Source organism: Mustela lutreola, chromosome 1 (assembly GCF_030435805.1).
Source record: "Mustela lutreola isolate mMusLut2 chromosome 1, mMusLut2.pri, whole genome shotgun sequence".
In the NCBI taxonomy this organism is placed as follows: Eukaryota; Metazoa; Chordata; class Mammalia; order Carnivora; family Mustelidae; genus Mustela; species Mustela lutreola.
The window spans coordinates 217,330,071-217,349,004 of NC_081290.1; the positions used below are offsets into that span (position 1 = coordinate 217,330,071).

Genomic DNA, 18,934 nt, shown 5'->3' on the forward strand with positions numbered 1-18,934 from the left:
GTGTACATACAATATTTTACCTCCTTATGTTGTTTATTGTCTGACAACCCCCCGCCTTTAGAGTCTAAGCTTTGGAAGGGCATGGATGTCTGTCTGCTTTGTCCATAACTGAAGCCTCAGGACCTAGAAGAGTGCTTGTTACATAGTAGTTACTTGATAAACACATATTCGACAAATGAGTGATGGTGCGAGAGCTAGTGTATACCCGATTGGTCTATCTGGAATTTATATTCCATTAATTTGTTGTATTTTGGGAGCACATGTGATCTCTTGTTTAACCTTATAATAAGCTAAGTTGTGGCACGATTCTGTCAAGTTTCCAAGTCACAATATATTTCAGAATGTACTTTCCAGGTATGTGAGCTTCATAGCTGATGTCGATAAAGTACAGCCATTGTGTGCATCCACAGCAGTGGTCATTGCTTTTTTTTTTTTTTAAACAGTCATTGTTTTATAATCCAGCAGGCCATAATCTACTGGGGGCTGACAGAGCAATATAAACACTTTTGTACTGGACAGTCATACACATTTCTACATTCTAAACACTGAATCATCTATTTTCCTGGAATGTTCTTCACCCTCTAGGTTTAAAGGAAACTCCTGTAGGATTCTATATCCCTGGGGTGTTTAAACTATGTTTGGGTGGCCCTTCTCATTTTTTTATGACCTTGGGAAATACCTTTCTTGAGGGAAGGGGCAGTAAGGCAGCAAGGGATAATGAAAAGTATATGTGATGGAGGGCCTCCTGGGTGGCTCAGTTGTTAAGTGTCTGCCTTCGGCTCAGGTCATGATCCCAGGGTACTGGGTTTGAGCTCTGTATCGGGCTCCCTGCTCAATGGGAAGCCTGCTTCTCCTTCTCCCATTCCCTCTGCTTGTGTTCCCACTCTGTGTTTCTCTCTGTCAAATAAATAAAATATTAAAAAAAAGAAAAAAGAAAAAAAGAAAAGAAAAGTGTATGTGATGTAATCATTAAGCATAGACATAAATTCTAGGTCCACCACTTTCTAAGGGATCAGCTACTTCATTTATTTATTTATTTAAGTATAATTGACACAGAATGTTGCATTAGCTTCAGGCATACAATACAGTGATTAGACACCTTTATATGTTATGAGCGACTGGGCAATTTTTAACTTACCATAACCCATTACCATCATTTGTAAAATGGAGATAATAAAATAATACTTACATCTCGAGGTTGCTATAAGGATTATTGCCACACACAGACACATCCACACACAGATAGTCAATGCATATAGAAAATTATATCTTTGGGAGAACACGATGTATTTTATTATTTGCAACATGAAAGCCCTTTGTGTGTCTGTAAATATAAATTGCCCAGGACATTCTCTTCTGGCTCCTCTTCCATTGTGTGTTCTTATGTTCTCTCCCTATTTTATGACTTGCCTTTGTTCTCTTAATGGGCTTTTCCACAATCTGGCCTGTATGTGGGACTGACTTCCCAGCCCCACCTTTTCTTTACTTATGCTTGCTGTTCAGGTGATTATATTCACTGCAAAGGTTTTATGTATTGGTGATCCTCAGTTTATATATCTAACTGGAAACACACATCTCGATCCAGCCTTATAGATCCACCCTCCTGTTTGGCACCCGAACCTAGGTGCTTTAAAGTTATCTCATGTGGGGCACCTGGGTGGCTCAGTGGGTTAAGCCTCTGCCTTTGGCTCCGGTCATGATCTCAGGGTCCTAGGATCAAGTCCTGCATCGGGCTCTCTGCTCAGCGGGGAGCCTGCTTCGCCCTCCCCTCTCTGCCTGCTACGTGCCTGCTTGTGATCCCTCTCTCTCTCTGTCAAATAAATAAATAAAATCTTTAACAATAAAGTAAAATAAGGTTATCTCACATTTAACATGTTCAAGAGAAAGTTATTCAGGTTTTCTCTGCCTCCACCTGCTGCTATACCTGTCTATCCCATATCTTTAAGTGGTAAAATACACTCATTTTTAGACTCTAAACTTAAGAGTAGACCCTAATTTTTCTCTACCTTATAACCCACACCCTGTCACAAGTCCAGTTGATTCTACCTGCAAAATATGTCTGATGATGTCCATTTCTTTCTGTATCTGCTGTCCCCAATAGTAGCCAAGCCACTGTAATTCCCTACTTAGATTATTTGTGTATAATCAGATAATAGATTATTATAGATTATTTGTGTATAATATATAATAGATTATTATAATCTATAATAGATTATATTAGATTATTTGTGTATAATCAGATAATAGATAACAAATAATAGATTATTTGTGTATAATCAGATCGCTACTTAGATTATTTGTGTATAATCTAATCAGATTTTTTCTGCCCATTATCCAGAACAATGAACAGCTAGAACAATCTTTTGTAAGACTGAATTCTGCCAGTCATTTGTTTATAACTCCTCAGTAGTTTTCTGTTGCACTTAACATCCAACTTCCTTTTAAGCATCTACCTGATCCTACGTGGTCTGGCCCTTTCTTATTTTTGCACCTCATCTTGTACCACGATTGCTCCCATTCTTTATGCTCTGGCCATACTTGTTCACATGACTGCCTTCTTCATTTGATTGTTCTTTGCATTTCCCAGGCTCTAGCTAAAGTCATCTTTTAGAGTACTGATCTGTGAGCCCTGTAGGAAGCAAATATCACCTATTCTCTCTTGAATACTTAATTTCCAGGACAGAGTCATAGCATAGACATGCCATAAATATTTGTTAAATGAGTTAATGAACAAGTGCCTGGCATATGATGGGTGTTCAATGAAAGATAATTATGGCACTGATCAGTGTGCATCATTGCACTTCTTTGTCTTCTTTGTTACATTAGTCTCTCCCACTCAATAGTTAGTAGATATTTTTTGAATGAGTAAAAAAATTAATTTAGCTTATAACTGAAAGACAATATTTTAGTGTTGTGTGTGTGTGTGTGTGTGTGTATTGAGTATTTCTCAATATATACAGAGCTTGCCTAAAATAATTCTAATACAAAATTCACGAGAATGTTTTAGTTTCACCATTTTGATAGGCCACTTTTAGTCTCACTTATCACTTTGATGGTGTTATGTAATAAAAATGAGTCCTGTTTTGTTATTGCATTTTCTCACTAATGTTCTGGATTTAATAAGACACTGTGATTTCTTTATATATGGATATGCTCATATGCTTATGAGAGATGAGATATGGTTATGAGATATGCTCATAAGCAGTAGAAGTCACATGTTCATGAGAACAAGCATTGGTCTCTAGGTCTTCGGTCTAAGCAAATGAAGGGAAAGCTTGAGAATATTCAAATAATTTCTCATATGAGAAAACTATTATCAGCCTTTGCTCCCTTCTCCTTCTCTACAATGCCAACTTCCATACCAAAACTGATTTTTGCCCTAAATATTGTTAAACATCTAGTTATCCTGGAACATCTGGTTATTTTATAAGGTTTTTTGTTTTAATGTTTGGCCCTATGCAAGGCAGCCTTTCTCTGTTGCCATAGGAGACAGTAGAAGGCAGTGGTAGAAATGTTGGGATGCGTGGAATGACGAGAACTGTGATTCAGGTCATCTTCACTTGGTGTCGGAACTAGAATTTTTGCAGACCTGATGGGTTTTGAAAACCATTAGTATTCTTGGGGAAGCATCATGCTTGTGTAAATTCCTGAAGAAGCATCACCTGTCTTTGAAAGGTGTTGTTTAGGAAGTTAGTCACTTGAAAACAACTTGAGATCCTTTGCTGGCAGAGAGGATAACGTAACAAATAAGTCTCTTATACAATACTTTCAATAACCCAAATCACTAATTTGTCAGTTCCCTTTTACAAACTCTGCTAGAATTGGCTGTAGGCAATTAGGGACACATTTCCGTCTTTCCGGGAGTTTAAACTGAAATAGATGACTACATTCAAAGCACTGCTAAGTTTCTACTCAGAAGGATAGTTCTAAATATGCATCCTTCTAGCCCTTGGAGTCTTTGTGATATGGAGTTTTTTTTTTTTTTTTTTTCTGGATCGGAGATAGAGGACTGATTACTGTGAATTTTATTACAAGACTCTGTAATTACTCTGAAGACTCTGGAGGACTGAGCGGGTTGCCAGAGAATTTTCTGTCTTCACCACCTAGCTACAGAATGCCCTTAGAAATGTAATAACAGAAAAGGTCATGTCCTGGAGATGGAGATATATATATATATATCTATATAGATATCTAGATATATAGATATCTATATAGATATATCTATATAGATATCTATAGCTATATAGATAGATATATAGATATCTATAGATATATAGATATATATAGATATATATAGATATATAGATATCTATAGCTATAGATATCTATATAGATATATAGATATCTATATATATACCTATTCAATATACAAAACAACTGCATAGTTGATATCTTATGTTGTTTCCCATAACAGTAGCCTAGTACATATGATGGGACTTTTCAGATGAGGAAATTCTGGTACTAAGAGGTTGAACAATTTATTAATAATTCTTAATAGCAGAACTGCAACTTGAACTGAATATTATTTTTGCCCCAAACCAGTGCCCACTTCCCTTTGTCTTTCTACCTAGTTTGGGAGCATTTCACTCTGCAATACCCCAAACCTCTTCTTCTTCTTCTTCTTCTTTTTTTCCTATAGTTCATTTAACTTGGAAATACCTACTGACTTTGTTCTATATTATATGGAAACTAGACACAATACTTACGTATTGGGAAGATTATTCAGCTTGCCTTACCTTGCATTTGAAGAGGGGTTATGTAGCTTCTGTTAGAAAGTCACTTTAGTTTTGTGATTACATAATTAATATATCCTAATACTGAAAATTTGGAAAGAAAAAGTATTTCTAAAACAAAAACTGTCATCACCCAGAGATAACTAATGCTTGTTATTTTGGTTTGCATGCTTCCTGAAGTTTTCTATTCATGCCATTGTTTTGTTTTTAGGATGCTCTCTCTCATCTTCACATAAGAATATCATTCGGCCTGCCACACATAGATTTGCTTTTGTGTACTCCAGATGAACAAATGAAAAAAGGTATTAATGCACGTAAAGTAGGATCAAGAAGCTCTATCGGATTGCTTCATCAAATTACACAATTACAAAAGAGAGTCTTAAAGATTTTTAGGTTGTTTTTTTTCAAAAAGATTATATTCCTAATCTACATCATCAAAGTCTACTAGTATAGACCATTAGAGCTTCCCAAAGTAGTTGTACTTACGTTGTTAAAAATACCCATGCTATTTTTTTTCCAGGTTTTGAAGATCATGATCACATGGACGCATCTAACTAAATGGTACGTGGGGACATGGTGGTCCTTTAGAGAGCACATCTAAATTACTGACTAATTCATTGGTTTGCCACCCAACATAGGACGTTGTTTGATTCTATCTATCAGAACTCTCCTAAATTTTCCCCACCATGCTATCTTTATTAGCCTGAACTCCTTTCCTAAAATGGTCCTTCTGTTGATCCTGTCAGTTCTGCTTTTGAAAGAAGATGTCCGTGGGAGTGCACAGTCCAGCGAGAGGAGGGTGGTGGCTCACATGCCGGGTGACATCATTATTGGAGCTCTCTTTTCTGTCCACCACCAGCCCACAGTGGACAAAGTTCATGAGAGGAAGTGTGGGGCAGTTCGTGAACAGTATGGCATTCAGAGAGTGGAGGCCATGCTGCATACTCTGGAAAGGATCAACTCAGACCCCACGCTCTTGCCCAACATCACCCTGGGCTGTGAGATAAGGGATTCCTGCTGGCATTCGGCTGTGGCCCTAGAGCAGAGCATTGAGTTCATAAGGGACTCCCTCATTTCTTCAGAAGAAGAAGAAGGTTTGGTGCGCTGCGTGGATGGGTCTTCCTCTTCCTTCCGCTCCAAGAAGCCCATCGTAGGGGTCATTGGGCCTGGCTCCAGTTCTGTGGCCATTCAGGTCCAGAACTTGCTCCAGCTTTTCAACATACCTCAGATTGCTTACTCAGCAACAAGCATGGATCTGAGTGACAAGACTCTGTTCAAGTACTTCATGAGGGTTGTGCCCTCAGATGCTCAGCAAGCACGGGCCATGGTGGACATAGTGAAGAGGTACAACTGGACCTATGTGTCAGCTGTGCACACAGAAGGTAAGCATCCTTTATATCCCTTGATGTATGTCTTTTTATGCACTCAGCAGATTCCCTGTTATAATTTCAGATATTGGAAGGCTAAAATATTCTTGGTTATTGGGATCTTTTGAGTTGCCTGGTTATCCCAGTAATAAAAGAAGAGGTCAAGTGGCAGATGTCTAGGGAGGTTTGGATTTAGGCTAATATGAATATTGATGTGGCCATCATTTGGTGAAATGAATTTTTTTGTGTGTTCTATTACCATATTATATTACCTGTATTTCTGCTATGAAGATTCTAGAGATTTTTAAGTTTTCTGAAATCTAATTAGCATTTCATAATTTTCACACTTAAAGTTGTTCCAACTGTTTTTGATAAAGAGAGGTACACATAAATGCAGGTAGGGACTGGAGGCAGTCTGTTCTGGCCAGGTCTACTGTAATAGAAAATTACCAAACAGTTTAGTCTTTCAACTATTTCTTTTTCAAAAGAGAGTATAGTTAAATCTGGAAGAGAGATATGTATGAATTAATATAACCCTTGTCTAGAAGATACTTAGTGTAAGTTTTTAACAATTCAAAATTAGTTTTCCTTTGAAATTTATTGTTTCTTTATGCTCAAAGCAAAAAAGGAGCAAAATGTGACCAAGGCTTTATAACAATAACAATGTTAGTCTTTCTTATTTGTTATAGTGCTTCAAAAATGTTTTCATATACATAACTTATTAGTTCATGACCAAGGCTGTTTGGGATAGGTTTGGTTTGACTACAGAGGTTAAGTGACCCAAATGTGAGACTCACTAATTACACAACACTCTTTCTAGCACAACATACTGCCTATACTAAGGCCAGAAGGTACAAAATACTTTTAGAGTTCATGGAAGCATGGTGAGGATTAGTTAAGATGAAAAAATGTTGCAATGACATTATCAATATGGTCCAAAAAATCCAGTCCTCTAAAATGTGGGGTTGAGTTATTGAGCAATTTATGAAATGATCAGAATGAACCTACTTTGGAGGTTGGTAACCAATCACCAGTCAGTTGTAGCCAACTCTTCATTATGAAATAGTGTAATGTAGATTTTACTGTACCCACTCATTAACAATGTCAAATCTGTACAAACATAAAATGGTCTCCCATACTAGACTGAGATTTTTATGCCTATGGAAATTCTTGTGTATAAGTTTGTAGTTTACTTATTGAGATATTGGTATGTGGAGATTTTGAGTGATGGATAGATGATTGAGGAGACTTTGGATTTTTTTCTAATGCTGAGATTTTCATTGTAAAACCAGTATTTCACTTTAGTCTCACAGCAATCCAGTGATACAGGCAATCCAGATATTTTATTCCCATTTTAAAATATAAATGCTTTTAGCATTTAAATGGTCCATCTAATATATACTTAATAGTAATTTTAAGAGTAGGACTCCTCCTTACTGACTTCTAGCTTAGGGCCTATTTTAATTGAACATAATCCAATGTAATCACACCTGAGGATATATTTACACAATGCATATTTATTAAGCACAGATACATGTAAGGACTTCTGATAGTCCTGTGAGGGGACAGCCCTCTGTTTTATATATTAATACCTTCAATGGGTAGGCAGTCTGTCCAAGGACAGGAGATATGCATTAAAGCTTATATAACCATCATTCATGATGACAAGAAGTTACCAATATGTCTTTAAAGTAAACTGACATGGAAAATATCAAGTCCTGTTCTATGGGGATGGGCCCCATGGTGGAGATCGTCAAGAAGGAAATGGAATTTGAGTCAGATTTTGATAGGAAGAATACTGACAAAAGGTGAAAATTAAGAAGAGATGGATTTCCAGAAAAGGGCATGAGGAAATATGAGTTGGGAAAGTAAAAAAATGTTTAAAAAATGCCAAGGATAAAGTTATGTTTTGGTTCAAATTATAAATTTCATTAGGGACTTCCCTCTAGCTTTTGAAGAGTAAGTCTCGGTCTCTATGTAGGACAGGCCAATTCAAGATTGTGCTCTAAGTGAAACTCATAATAATGACCATTGGCTGTTTCTAATTTAAAATTTTTTAACCTAAATGTATGCCAATAGTGATCTAATAAAATAAATTGATTTGTTCATGTAAGTATTATTGCATAGCTATTGAAATGAATGAAGCATCCTGTAGGTAATAAAATCATAATAATGAACTCCAAGATCATTTTTTAAGTGAAAAAAAGCAAGGTGTAGTTTTGTGTAATGGCATGTTATTTGTGCAAAATGGAGTTTATGTAAACCATTTGATTCATTTGAATTGCTCTCAGAGAAGAACAAAACAGGTAGTAGTTGCTTCTTCTGAGGAGGAAATAAAAGAGTTAGGGGATCAGGTAGAATGGGAGAGACTTACTTTTCTTGCATAACTTTTACATGCCAACATTTGAAGTTGTGTAGTATAAACATAAGCCACCTATTGAAACATAAACATTAAGCGGGAACATTCTATATGTAGGTAAAAAAAAAAAAAAAATAAGCCAATAAAAATTTCATTGCCAAATCCTGGCAGATTTAGTTTTTTTGCCAAAAATAGGTCAATAGAAGTTGTATTGCTAAATACTGGCAAAATATTTGGATACCAACAGGATTTAGGAGAGAACACGCTTCAAGTATGGACAAAGACCGGAAGAAATACTCTTTGGCTTATTTCTTTATGTGGTTTAGTCAGAAAGTATTTCTATTGCTTTGATCCCAAGCAATTATGTGGATAATGAGGTTATATGGTGGTGCAGCTCACAATTTATCTGCATAGGAGTGGGGTGGTAGGAAGTGTCACACAGTGAAATCACATCTGGGGTCAGAAAAGTGTTGGAGTATAAGGGCATACAGCTCTGTTGGGTGCTATGGAAACTCCCCAGGATGATACCTGGTTTTCTACGGCCTGGCCCCTCAGAAAGCCTGGAGATATTTTCCATGAAATGGTAATACCAGTTCTTCCTTCAGCCTCTTTCTTGGCTGAAGTGGGATAATGCTCTCTAGCCCTGGGTCTCTCAGTCCCAGTATCTCACACTATTCCCACTATTGCCCAGTTGATATTCTTCTTTTTTAAAGAGCATTGAAGTTTCTAAATGCTTTCCCAAGATGCATTGAGGTCTATGAAAAGATGTTGTCCCATTAAAAAAATCCTTTATCCTCCCCCACCCTGCAAGTTGGTCATTTACGTCAAACTTAAACATGGTAGTACAGTCCCCTTGGCAGGGTTCACAAAGTGTTCCTTCCAGAAAGTGTTGCTGTCACAGAATCCTAGAGGAGAGCACGACGAGATCAGGGGTTTAGCTTCAGTGCTAATCTCTTACACTTGCCATTTCCTTGATACGTGGTTTTTCTAGGCTACAGGATTAGTATTTACAGTGGCTTGTTGAACCATACAGAAATTGTGCCTAGGCCTTCTAGGAAAACAAGTTGATAGTATGAAAGTGAAAAAAGAAAAAAAAAAAGCTTAAGTGGGTAGGAGAAGAATAAATGAAAGAATTTTTTCTTTTTAAAATGCAGACCTCACTAGTTCTTCAGCTGTGTAGGGAAGGAACAGAAATCATTCAGAAGAAAAAACGTTAGTCCTTTAGAGGCATCAATCCAGTCAATGCTCTCTCTGATCTCAGGGGTCTTTTGCCTCAGCACTTTTGCAGACCTTGGTATGTGGGTCCATTTGATGTCACAGGATCAGTGGTGCTTGCCTGTTTGGAGGTGTGGCAGACCTGCTGCTTTGATGACTTCCTTTGTTTTGTGACTTAGTAGTTTCCTCTGACTCCCAAGGAGCACCAGCCTTATGACTGTTTTGGTTAATAAGATGTGGTGGAACTGAGGAATTCCCTTCTTGTCTGCCTGTCCTGGAACACTGTCCTCACCATGTGAAGGATGAGAGCACCCAGAGTTTCCAGATGAGGCCGTCTTAGACCACTTGACCTCAACTATGAGAGAGCACCCAATGAAGATCCAACACAGTTGCCTTCCTGACCCCACATTACTTGCAATCACATGTAGAGCCTAGCTGAAGCCATAAATATTACTCAGCTAACCATAATGAATACCTTCAAGACTGAGTCCTGTATAAGCATATATAAACAGTGATGTGTTCCCATGACTTTTACTGCCCCGTCTCCCAACTAGATACTACTATAACACTAATACTTCAGAATCAAAACAAAATACATGTATTAAAATGAATTACTCTCTTTGTATTTAAATGTGAAATGAAGTATAATATGTTATTTTATAACTGTGAAATAAATGCTGTTAGCAAGAAGGAACATTTAAAGTCTTTCATCCATACTCCCATGACTAAAGATTCAATAATTCCCTTAAAGTATTGATGTTTAAGTAATCACACACTTGCATACATTCCATTATTACATGATTCTCCTTGATTTAGCTCTATTTCATTGAGAAAAGTAGTTACAGACTAGATTTTATGTATAAAGTCATGTATATTGTACTTTATGTACAAGATTTTTATATTTTACAGGATTTTTATATTTTACAATTTTTGCTGATTTTGTGCTTATTGGAGTACCTAGCACATAGTAGGTGTTCAAAGACCATTTGCTGAATGGATGGATTTGTGTTAGAATAATACTTAACTCACTAATTATGAACATATAGCATGTAGATAAATAGCGGCACTTGCAACTTTTCAGGTTTGCTTCTTTATAAAAATGAGTTGCCAAGATGCCTCCCTTGATTAATTGTAAAATGTTACCCATATGCTACTACTTTTTTGTTTGCATTCATTTTTGAATTTATTATTTCCATTTGATGATATAGGAATGTTAATTTTTTCTAGACAAAAAGCATGTCAGTGATGCTCTTGGGGAAGAATGTACCAATAAGTTGTACTGGTAAAATGACATCATTAAGAACATTGTCTTCAGGCTAACCTGCATATTGCAATGTTGTTCCACTTTCAAGTTGTAATATGGTTTTCCATCAATTTATTTTTTTAACAGGTGATAACAGTCAAGCCCTGCTTGAAAGATCTTCAATGTGATTCATAGTCTATATGCTTAGCCTAACTTCTGAAAAATGAGACCTTATTCCTGTCACTTTTTTTCTATTAATTAGGATTATATCAGACAATAATTTAGTATGGAAAGATGAGAAATATCACTGTGGGCCTTAGTAGTACTTTTTAAAGGGGTTTCATTTTGCTTCTCTAGGGATTGAATAGTGTTGAGAGTTGAAATGGATTTTGAGGTTATCATGATAATAATTCAGATACAAACTATTATTAAATCTTGTAGAATGTTAATACTGGAAGTGTCTTAAGTGAGCACATAGTTAAACACCTCTGTTACAGTTGGGGAAACAGAGACAGTAAAAACAAGTAATTTGGCCTTACTTATACATAGTTACTTACAGGGTTAGGTTTTGGAACTCAGTATTCCTGTCCAGAATTCCATTTCTACATCATTGTTAGGGATAATTACTCAAATTCTTCTTCTTCTTTACCCTCCCCCTACCCCCCCTTTTTTGTTATTGTGTTACTTCTCCATTTCATTGCTCTATTCCTTTTCCTTCATCTCAATTATGACAATATGCTGAAAGATTTTTTTTATGTTATGTTATTTACCATATAGTACAGTATGCTGAAAGTTTTAGTATCTATCTGAAGTAGTAACAGGGACTACAAATGAATTCATTAATGTGGAAGTTAGCTTTGAGAAATAACGTGACCCCTTTGCTCTTGAGCTATGAATTAGATGAATTGCTTCTTTACCTGAGTCATATTGCAGGTTTGTAGGAACTTTGAAAGATTTTTCTTTGCTTCACAAAAATTCTGAAAACATGAGACCTCCAGAAATCTTTGTGATTATGGAATGATTGGGTAATTATATTGGTTACCCTGATATAACAACACATAAAAAACAGAAGACACAGAGACTTTTAGGTCTGTAATATTCTCCATTAAATTGATTTGATTGTAGAACTATAATCTGGGAAATAGAGTGGCAACTTTAATAGTAAACAAATAATTTTTCATTTCATATATCACTGTCAGAAACTTCGTTGTTAGTAATGAAAGAAATACAGGTAGCTCTGGAAAATTTGTTCTGGGGATGCTGCTTTCACCTTCCCTTTCAGATAGATAGCATATGGTCTATTGGACTATTATTGGCTGGCCTCTGAGGAAGTTATTATTGCCTTGATCAGGGAAAACATAGGCTCCTTTGACATATCTAACTGCGGCTTGGACAAGATCTTCCCTGTTTATAGATTTGATCTGAAAGGGTGGACTTTAGACCAGGTTTGACTCTAACTCACCTCTAAAGGTTCCTGATGGACACAGCATCCTTATTTCCACTTTCTCATTCACTATTACTGTCTGTTCACTGCTGAAAATACCAGATATCCACCCCCTACCCCGAAATACTCCATGTCCAGGATGACTAAATTAGAAGAACCCTTGTTTTCAGAGGGTATTTTTGCACTGATGCTTACACACACACACACAGATGTATAGCTGGGAAGGGGAATGTACAGTTTCAACGAATCAGATGTTTCCTTTGAGGAAGATGAGCTCTTAGTGTGTATGCCTGTTTGAAATATTTAGCATTTATCCATTTTATGGATGTGAGCAGCCCACGTTGTGTGTTCTTGCTTTGTCTCCTTTATTCCAGATCCCAAAGAGATCATGTTATTTTCTGAGCTTTAGAGTTTGAGTATTCAGAGAGTTCATTCATTCTATTTGTTAAAGAGATGATCTTGTGACTCCCTTCCTCAGTCATTAGAACCTTAATAGCTTCTAGGTTTATAAAGTTTAGTTTGAGTAATAAAAGTTGCTGTTGATTGAAGATTAGTGTGGAATGGGAGGGCATGGTATGAGGTGTTCACATTCCAATTAAAACCATTTCTGCACAGCGAACTTTGCCCAATATACATGAAGTGAGTACTTATGAAAAAGCAAGGATGGATATCCACAAAAGTCTAAACTGAAGATCCTTTCCTTTTCTCCCTTTTCTCTCTTTTTCTTTCTGTCTCTCTTATTTACCATATTTTCCTCATCCCTTCTTTAGATGCTGGCAGTTTTTATGTTTTTATAGGTTGTTCAATAAGTCTAGTCAAGGGTAATGGCCTCATTATTCCATTAATTTGGAAATGAATATGTGAAAATTGGAGATGCATTAATGATATTTTGGAGGTTGAAAAAATAAAATTAAAAGAAATATCACTGGCATCAGAGGTAAGCGTGTTTACTGTGACGCTGAGAAAATGACTTCAGCTTTTTCCTTCATTTGTTGTATAAAGAGGTGCTTGAAAGGATGTTCTTGTAGGTGCTTTCCAAGACTGACTTTCTGTGACTTGCTTTTATGCTTCCATAAACCACACCTGGAATGGATTTTTTTTATAAATGTTGGGCATCACATTTAAAATAAATACAACCAAGTATGATCTGTTCAAAATAGAGTGGTCAGAAATGGTTATGAGACTTGAAACTGTGTCCTCAGAGAATGAATTTGGCACACAAAAGATAAGACATAGCAGGGACCTGACTGCTACCTGTAGTTGTTTGGAAAATTCAGGTGGAAAGAAGCCGTAGTCATGCTACATGACCAGGAGCATTACAAAAAGAGCTAATTACTGAAATATGAGAGTAACAAATTATGGTTCAATTTTAAAAAGCTTATTTTATTCACTCATATCTGTTAACTGAAGGAATTGCCTCTCTCAGAAAGTGGTGAGTCAGTTTTCTGTAGGTCCTGTGCACAGCCTGGAACAGATAATCACTTGGAGGGGCTATGGAAAAATGAACTTAAGCCTCATTTGGGGGAAGGAGGGAGTTGGAGTCTTTGTTCCTTTTGATAACTACTAATATTGATGGCAATTAAATGTCATGTAATTGAGATTCTATTATTCTGTGAATTAAAACATGATTGCATATGCTGTGATATTTCATTAATTTGTTACTTGATTCATTTGTTCCATAATACATTCCGATAAAGTAATTGTTTCATAGGTTAGAGAATAAGTATGGAAAGAGGAAGTAATTTCCCCAGTAATGCCACATCCAGTTAGTGGCAGAGTGAGGATTTGGACCCAAGGGCAATTCTTTTAAAATCAACCCAAATTTTCTCCTTTTATATTAGGGTAGTGGTGGCTTCAAGCAAGAGTGGAGTGCAACTTTATTGACTCCTTTTCTCTCCCTAGGAAATAAGAAAACCACTTGTTTTCCCACTGAGAAAAATCTTTGAGCATGTTTCTTGTATCTTTTTATTCAGCTTTGAAAGCAACACCTTTGTTCCCATGGAAGGAATTAATTATAGTAAAGAGAAGATAAATTAAGGAGGTTGCTTGTGGCAACAAGTTGACCTCACAGAAGAACTTTGTGTGAGTCTAATGATAAGTACAGACTGTATCTGGTTGTTTTTATTCACATCTTCATTGCAGACGCCACACTTCATCCTTCAGATGCCAGTTATAGGAGGAAGCAGGATGGTACACATTTTTTAGGAACAGGAGAACATATTGTTAGTGATGTAGCCTTATGTATGAAAGACTTCTTTGGAATTCATCAGGATGAGGAGTTATGAAATCCTCATTTTGGCACATTTGCATGTACTCCAGAAAGACTTCTCAACTTAACCAAATGTTGAGTTGAGGAGATTTTTTTGGCAAGAGGTGTGATAGTCAGCTATGTTCATTTGAGGGGACTTCGAAATGAGTGATTATGCCCCAATGATGCATTTTATGTATCTGCTTTCATATACACATGAAGGCTTTTAAGAGAAAGAGATTGCCTAGTTTTTGTTTTTGTTTTTGTTTTTTTTAAGAAGTGCATCAAAACTCACATGTCATTTGTAAAATCTGTTCATTGGGTTGAGACCAGCAGTTAATATAGAGGTGAATAAAAAAGGATAGAGTAGAATGTAAACATCGGAGTATTACATGATAGTAAGAGTAGGTATTGTTTTGTACATTTTTATTTTAGTTGCACATAACCATATGTGTCCTGTGGGTTACCACTTAAAAAATTTATTTCTTACTATGTCCTAAAGCTAAAAAAAAAAACAAAAAACCCTGAAAGCTACTTACTCTACTCTTCTTTTTAACATTGTTAATACATTTTTTTCTTTTCTTTTTTTTTTTTTTTTTTTTTGCTAGGGAATGGCAATATACATATTCATTCTTCTGTGACCATGTCATGTGGTTTGTCTCTTCTGGATGGGTGGATTCTAAGACTTCTTATTAAGAATAAGCAAGAATTCTAAGACACTCATGGTAGGAAATAGTGAAGACTTTGAGAAAATATAACTAATTAATAAGTTGTTGATAAGTGACATAAGCATCAACATAGGACAATGGCAAGGACACAAAACCAGGAAATCAGAGGCAAGTTTCTGGTCCAAGCTTTTTTTTTTTTTTTTTTTTTTAATTTTTTATTTTTTATAAACATATATTTTTATCCCCAGGGGTACAGGTCTGTGAATGACCAGGTTTACACACTTCACAGCACTCACCAAAGCACATACCCTCCCCAATGTCCATAATCCCACCCCGTTCTCCCAAACCCCCTCCCCCCAGCAACCCTCAGTTTGTTTTGTGAGATTAAGAGTCACTTATGGTTTGTCTCCCTCCCAATCCCATCTTGTTTCATTGATTCTTCTCCTACCCACTTAAGCCCCCATGTTGCATCACCACTTCCTCATATCAGGGAGATCATATGATAGTTGTCTTTATCTGCTTGACTTATTTCGCTAAGCATGATATGCTCTAGTTCCATCCATGTTGTCGCAAATGGCAAGATTTCATTTCTTTTGATGGCTGCATAGTATTCCATTGTGTATATATACCACATCTTCTTGATCCATTCATCTGTTGATGGACATCTAGGTTCTTTCCATAGTTTGGCTATTGTGGACATTGCTGCTATAAACATTCGGGTGCACGTGCCCCTTTGGATCACCACGTTTGTATCTTTAGGGTAAATACCCAATAGTGCAATTGCTGGGTCATAGGGCAGTTCTATTTTCAACATTTTGAGGAACCTCCATGCTGTTTTCCAGAGTCGCTGCACCAGCTTGCATTCCCACCAACAGTGTAGGAGGGTTCCCCTTTCTCCGCATCCTCGCCAGCATCTGTCATTTCCTGACTTGTTGATTTTAGCCATTCTGACTGGTGTGAGGTGATATCTCATTGTGGTTTTGATTTGTATTTCCCTGATGCCGAGTGATATGGAGCACTTTTTCATGTGTCTGTTGGCCATCTGGATGTCTTCTTTGCAGAAATGTCTGTTCATGTCCTCTGCCCATTTCTTGATTGGATTATTTGTTCTTTGGGTGTTGAGTTTGCTAAGTTCTTTATAGATTCTGGACACTAGTCCTTTATCTGATATGTCGTTTGCAAATATCTTCTCCCATTCTGTCAGTTGTCTTTTGATTTTGTTAACTGTTTCCTTTGCTGTGCAAAAGCTTTTGATCTTGATGAAATCCCAATAGTTCATTTTTTCCCTTGCTTTCCTTGCCTTTTGCGTTGTTCCTAGGAAGATGTTGCTGCGGCAGAGGTCGAAGAGGTTGCTGCCCGTGTTCCCCTCAAGGATTTTGATGGATTCCTTTCGCACATTGAGGTCCTTCATCCATTTTGAGTCTATTTTTGTGTGTGGTGTAAGGAAATGGTCCAATTTCATTTTTCTGCATGTGGCTGTCCAATTTTCCCAGCACCATTTATTGAAGAGGCTGTCTTTTTTCCATTGGACATTCTTTCCTGCTTTGTCGAAGATTAGTTGACCGTAGAGTTGAGGGTCTATTTCTGGGCTCTCTATTCTGTTCCATTGATCTATGTGTCTGTTTTTGTGCCAGTACCATGCTGTCTTGATGATGACAGCTTTGTAATAGAGCTTGAAGTCCGGAATTGTGATGCCACCAACGTTGGCTTTCTTTTTCAATATCCCTTTGGCTATTCGAGGTCTTTTCTGGTTCCATATAAATTTTAGCATTATTTGTTCCATTTCTTTGAAAAAGATGGATGGTACTTTGATAGGAATTGCATTAAATGTGTAGATTGCTTTAGGTAGCATAGACATTTTCACAATATTTATTCTTCCAATCCAGGAGCATGGCACATTTTTCCATTTCTTTGTGTCTTCCTCAATTTCTTTCATGAGTACTTTATAGTTTTCTGAGTATAGATTCTGTGTCTCTTTGGTTAGGTTTATTCCTAGGTATCTTATGGTTTTGGATGCAATTGTAAATGGGATTGACTCCTTAATATCTCTTTCTTCTGTCTTGCTGTTGGTGTAGAGAAATGCAACTGATTTCTGTGCATTGATTTTATATCCTGACACTTTACTGAATTCCTGTATAAGTTCTAGCAGTTTTGGAGTGGAGTCTTTTGGGTTTTCCACATATAGTATCATATCATCTGCGAAGAGTGATAATTTGACTTCTTCTTTGCCGATTTGGATGCCTTTAATTTCCTTTTGTTGTCTGATTGCTGAGGCTAGGACCTCTAGTACGATGTTGAATAGCAGTGGTGATAATGGACATCCCTGCTGTGTTCCTGACCTTAGCGGAAAAGCTTTCAGTTTTTCTCCATTGAGAATGATATTTGCGGTGGGTTTTTCATAGATGGCTTTGATGATATTGAGGTATGTGCCCTCTATCCCTACACTTTGAAGAGTTTTGATCAGGAAGGGATGCTGTCCTTTGTCAAATGCTTTTTCAGCATCTATTGAGAGAATCATATGGTTCTTGTTCTTTCTTTTATTGATGTGTTGTATCACATTGACTGATTTGCGGATGTTGAACCAACCTTGCAGCCCTGGAATAAATCCCACTTGGTCGTGGTGAATAATCTTTTTAATGTATTGTTGAATCCTATTGGCTAGTATTTTGTTGAGTATTTTCGCATCTGTGTTCATCAAGGATATCGGTCTACAGCTCTCTTTTTTGGTGGGATCCTTGTCTGGTTTTGGGATCAAGGTGATGCTGGCCTCATAAAATGAGGTTGGAAGTTTTCCTTCCATTTCTATTTTTTGGAACAGTTTCAGGAGAATAGGAATTAGTTCTTCTTTAAATGTTTGGTAGAATTCCCCCGGAAAGCCATCTGGCCCTGGGCTTTTGTTTGTTTGGAGATTTTTAATGACTGTTTCAATCTCCTTACTGGTTATGGGTCTGTTCAGGCTTTCTATTTCTTCCTGGTTCAGATGTGGTAGTTTATATGTTTCTAGGAATGCATCCATTTCTTCCAGATTGTCAAATTTATTGCCATAGAGTTGCTCATAGTATGTTCTTATAATAGTTTGTATTTCTTTGGTGTTAGTTGTGATCTCTCCTCTTTCATTCATGATTTTATTTATTTGGGTCCTTTCTCTTTTCTTTTTGATAAGTCGGGCCAGGGGTTTATCAATTTTATTAATTCTTTCAAAGAACCAGCTCCTACTTTCGTTGATTTGTTCTATTGTTTTTTTGGTTTCTATTTCATTGATTTCTGCTCTGATCTTTATGATTTCTCTTCTCCTGCTGGGCTTAGGGTTTCTTTCTTGTTCTTTCTCCAGCTCCTTTAGGTGTAGGGTTAGGTTGTGTACCTGAGACCTTTCTTGTTTCTTGAGAAAGGCTTGTACCGCTATATATTTTCCTCTCAGGACTGCCTTTGTTGTGTCCCACAGATTTTGAACCGTTGTATTTTCGTTATCATTTGTTTCCATGATTTTTTTCAATTCTTCTTTAATTTCCCGGTTGACCCATTCATTCTTTAGAAGGATACTGTTTAGTCTCCATGTATTTGGGTTCTTTCCAAACTTCCTTTTGTGGTTGAGTTCTAGCTTTAGAGCATTGTGGTCTGAAAATATGCAGGGAATGATCCCAATCTTTTGATACCGGT

General features: G+C 36.8%; 1 protein-coding gene across 3 annotated transcripts in view; it reads left to right on the forward strand.

Moving 5' to 3' along the window:
• Positions 1-18,934, forward strand: part of GRM5 (glutamate metabotropic receptor 5) — a 536,398-nt gene that overhangs the window by 13,101 nt on the left and 504,363 nt on the right. For all 3 annotated transcript variants that reach the window (XM_059186935.1, XM_059186956.1, XM_059186945.1), the window contains exon 2: positions 5,254-6,115. In XM_059186935.1, the coding sequence (XP_059042918.1) occupies positions 5,455-6,115 (661 nt within the window). In that variant the 5' untranslated portion in view covers positions 5,254-5,454. The remainder of the gene's footprint in view (positions 1-5,253; positions 6,116-18,934) is intronic.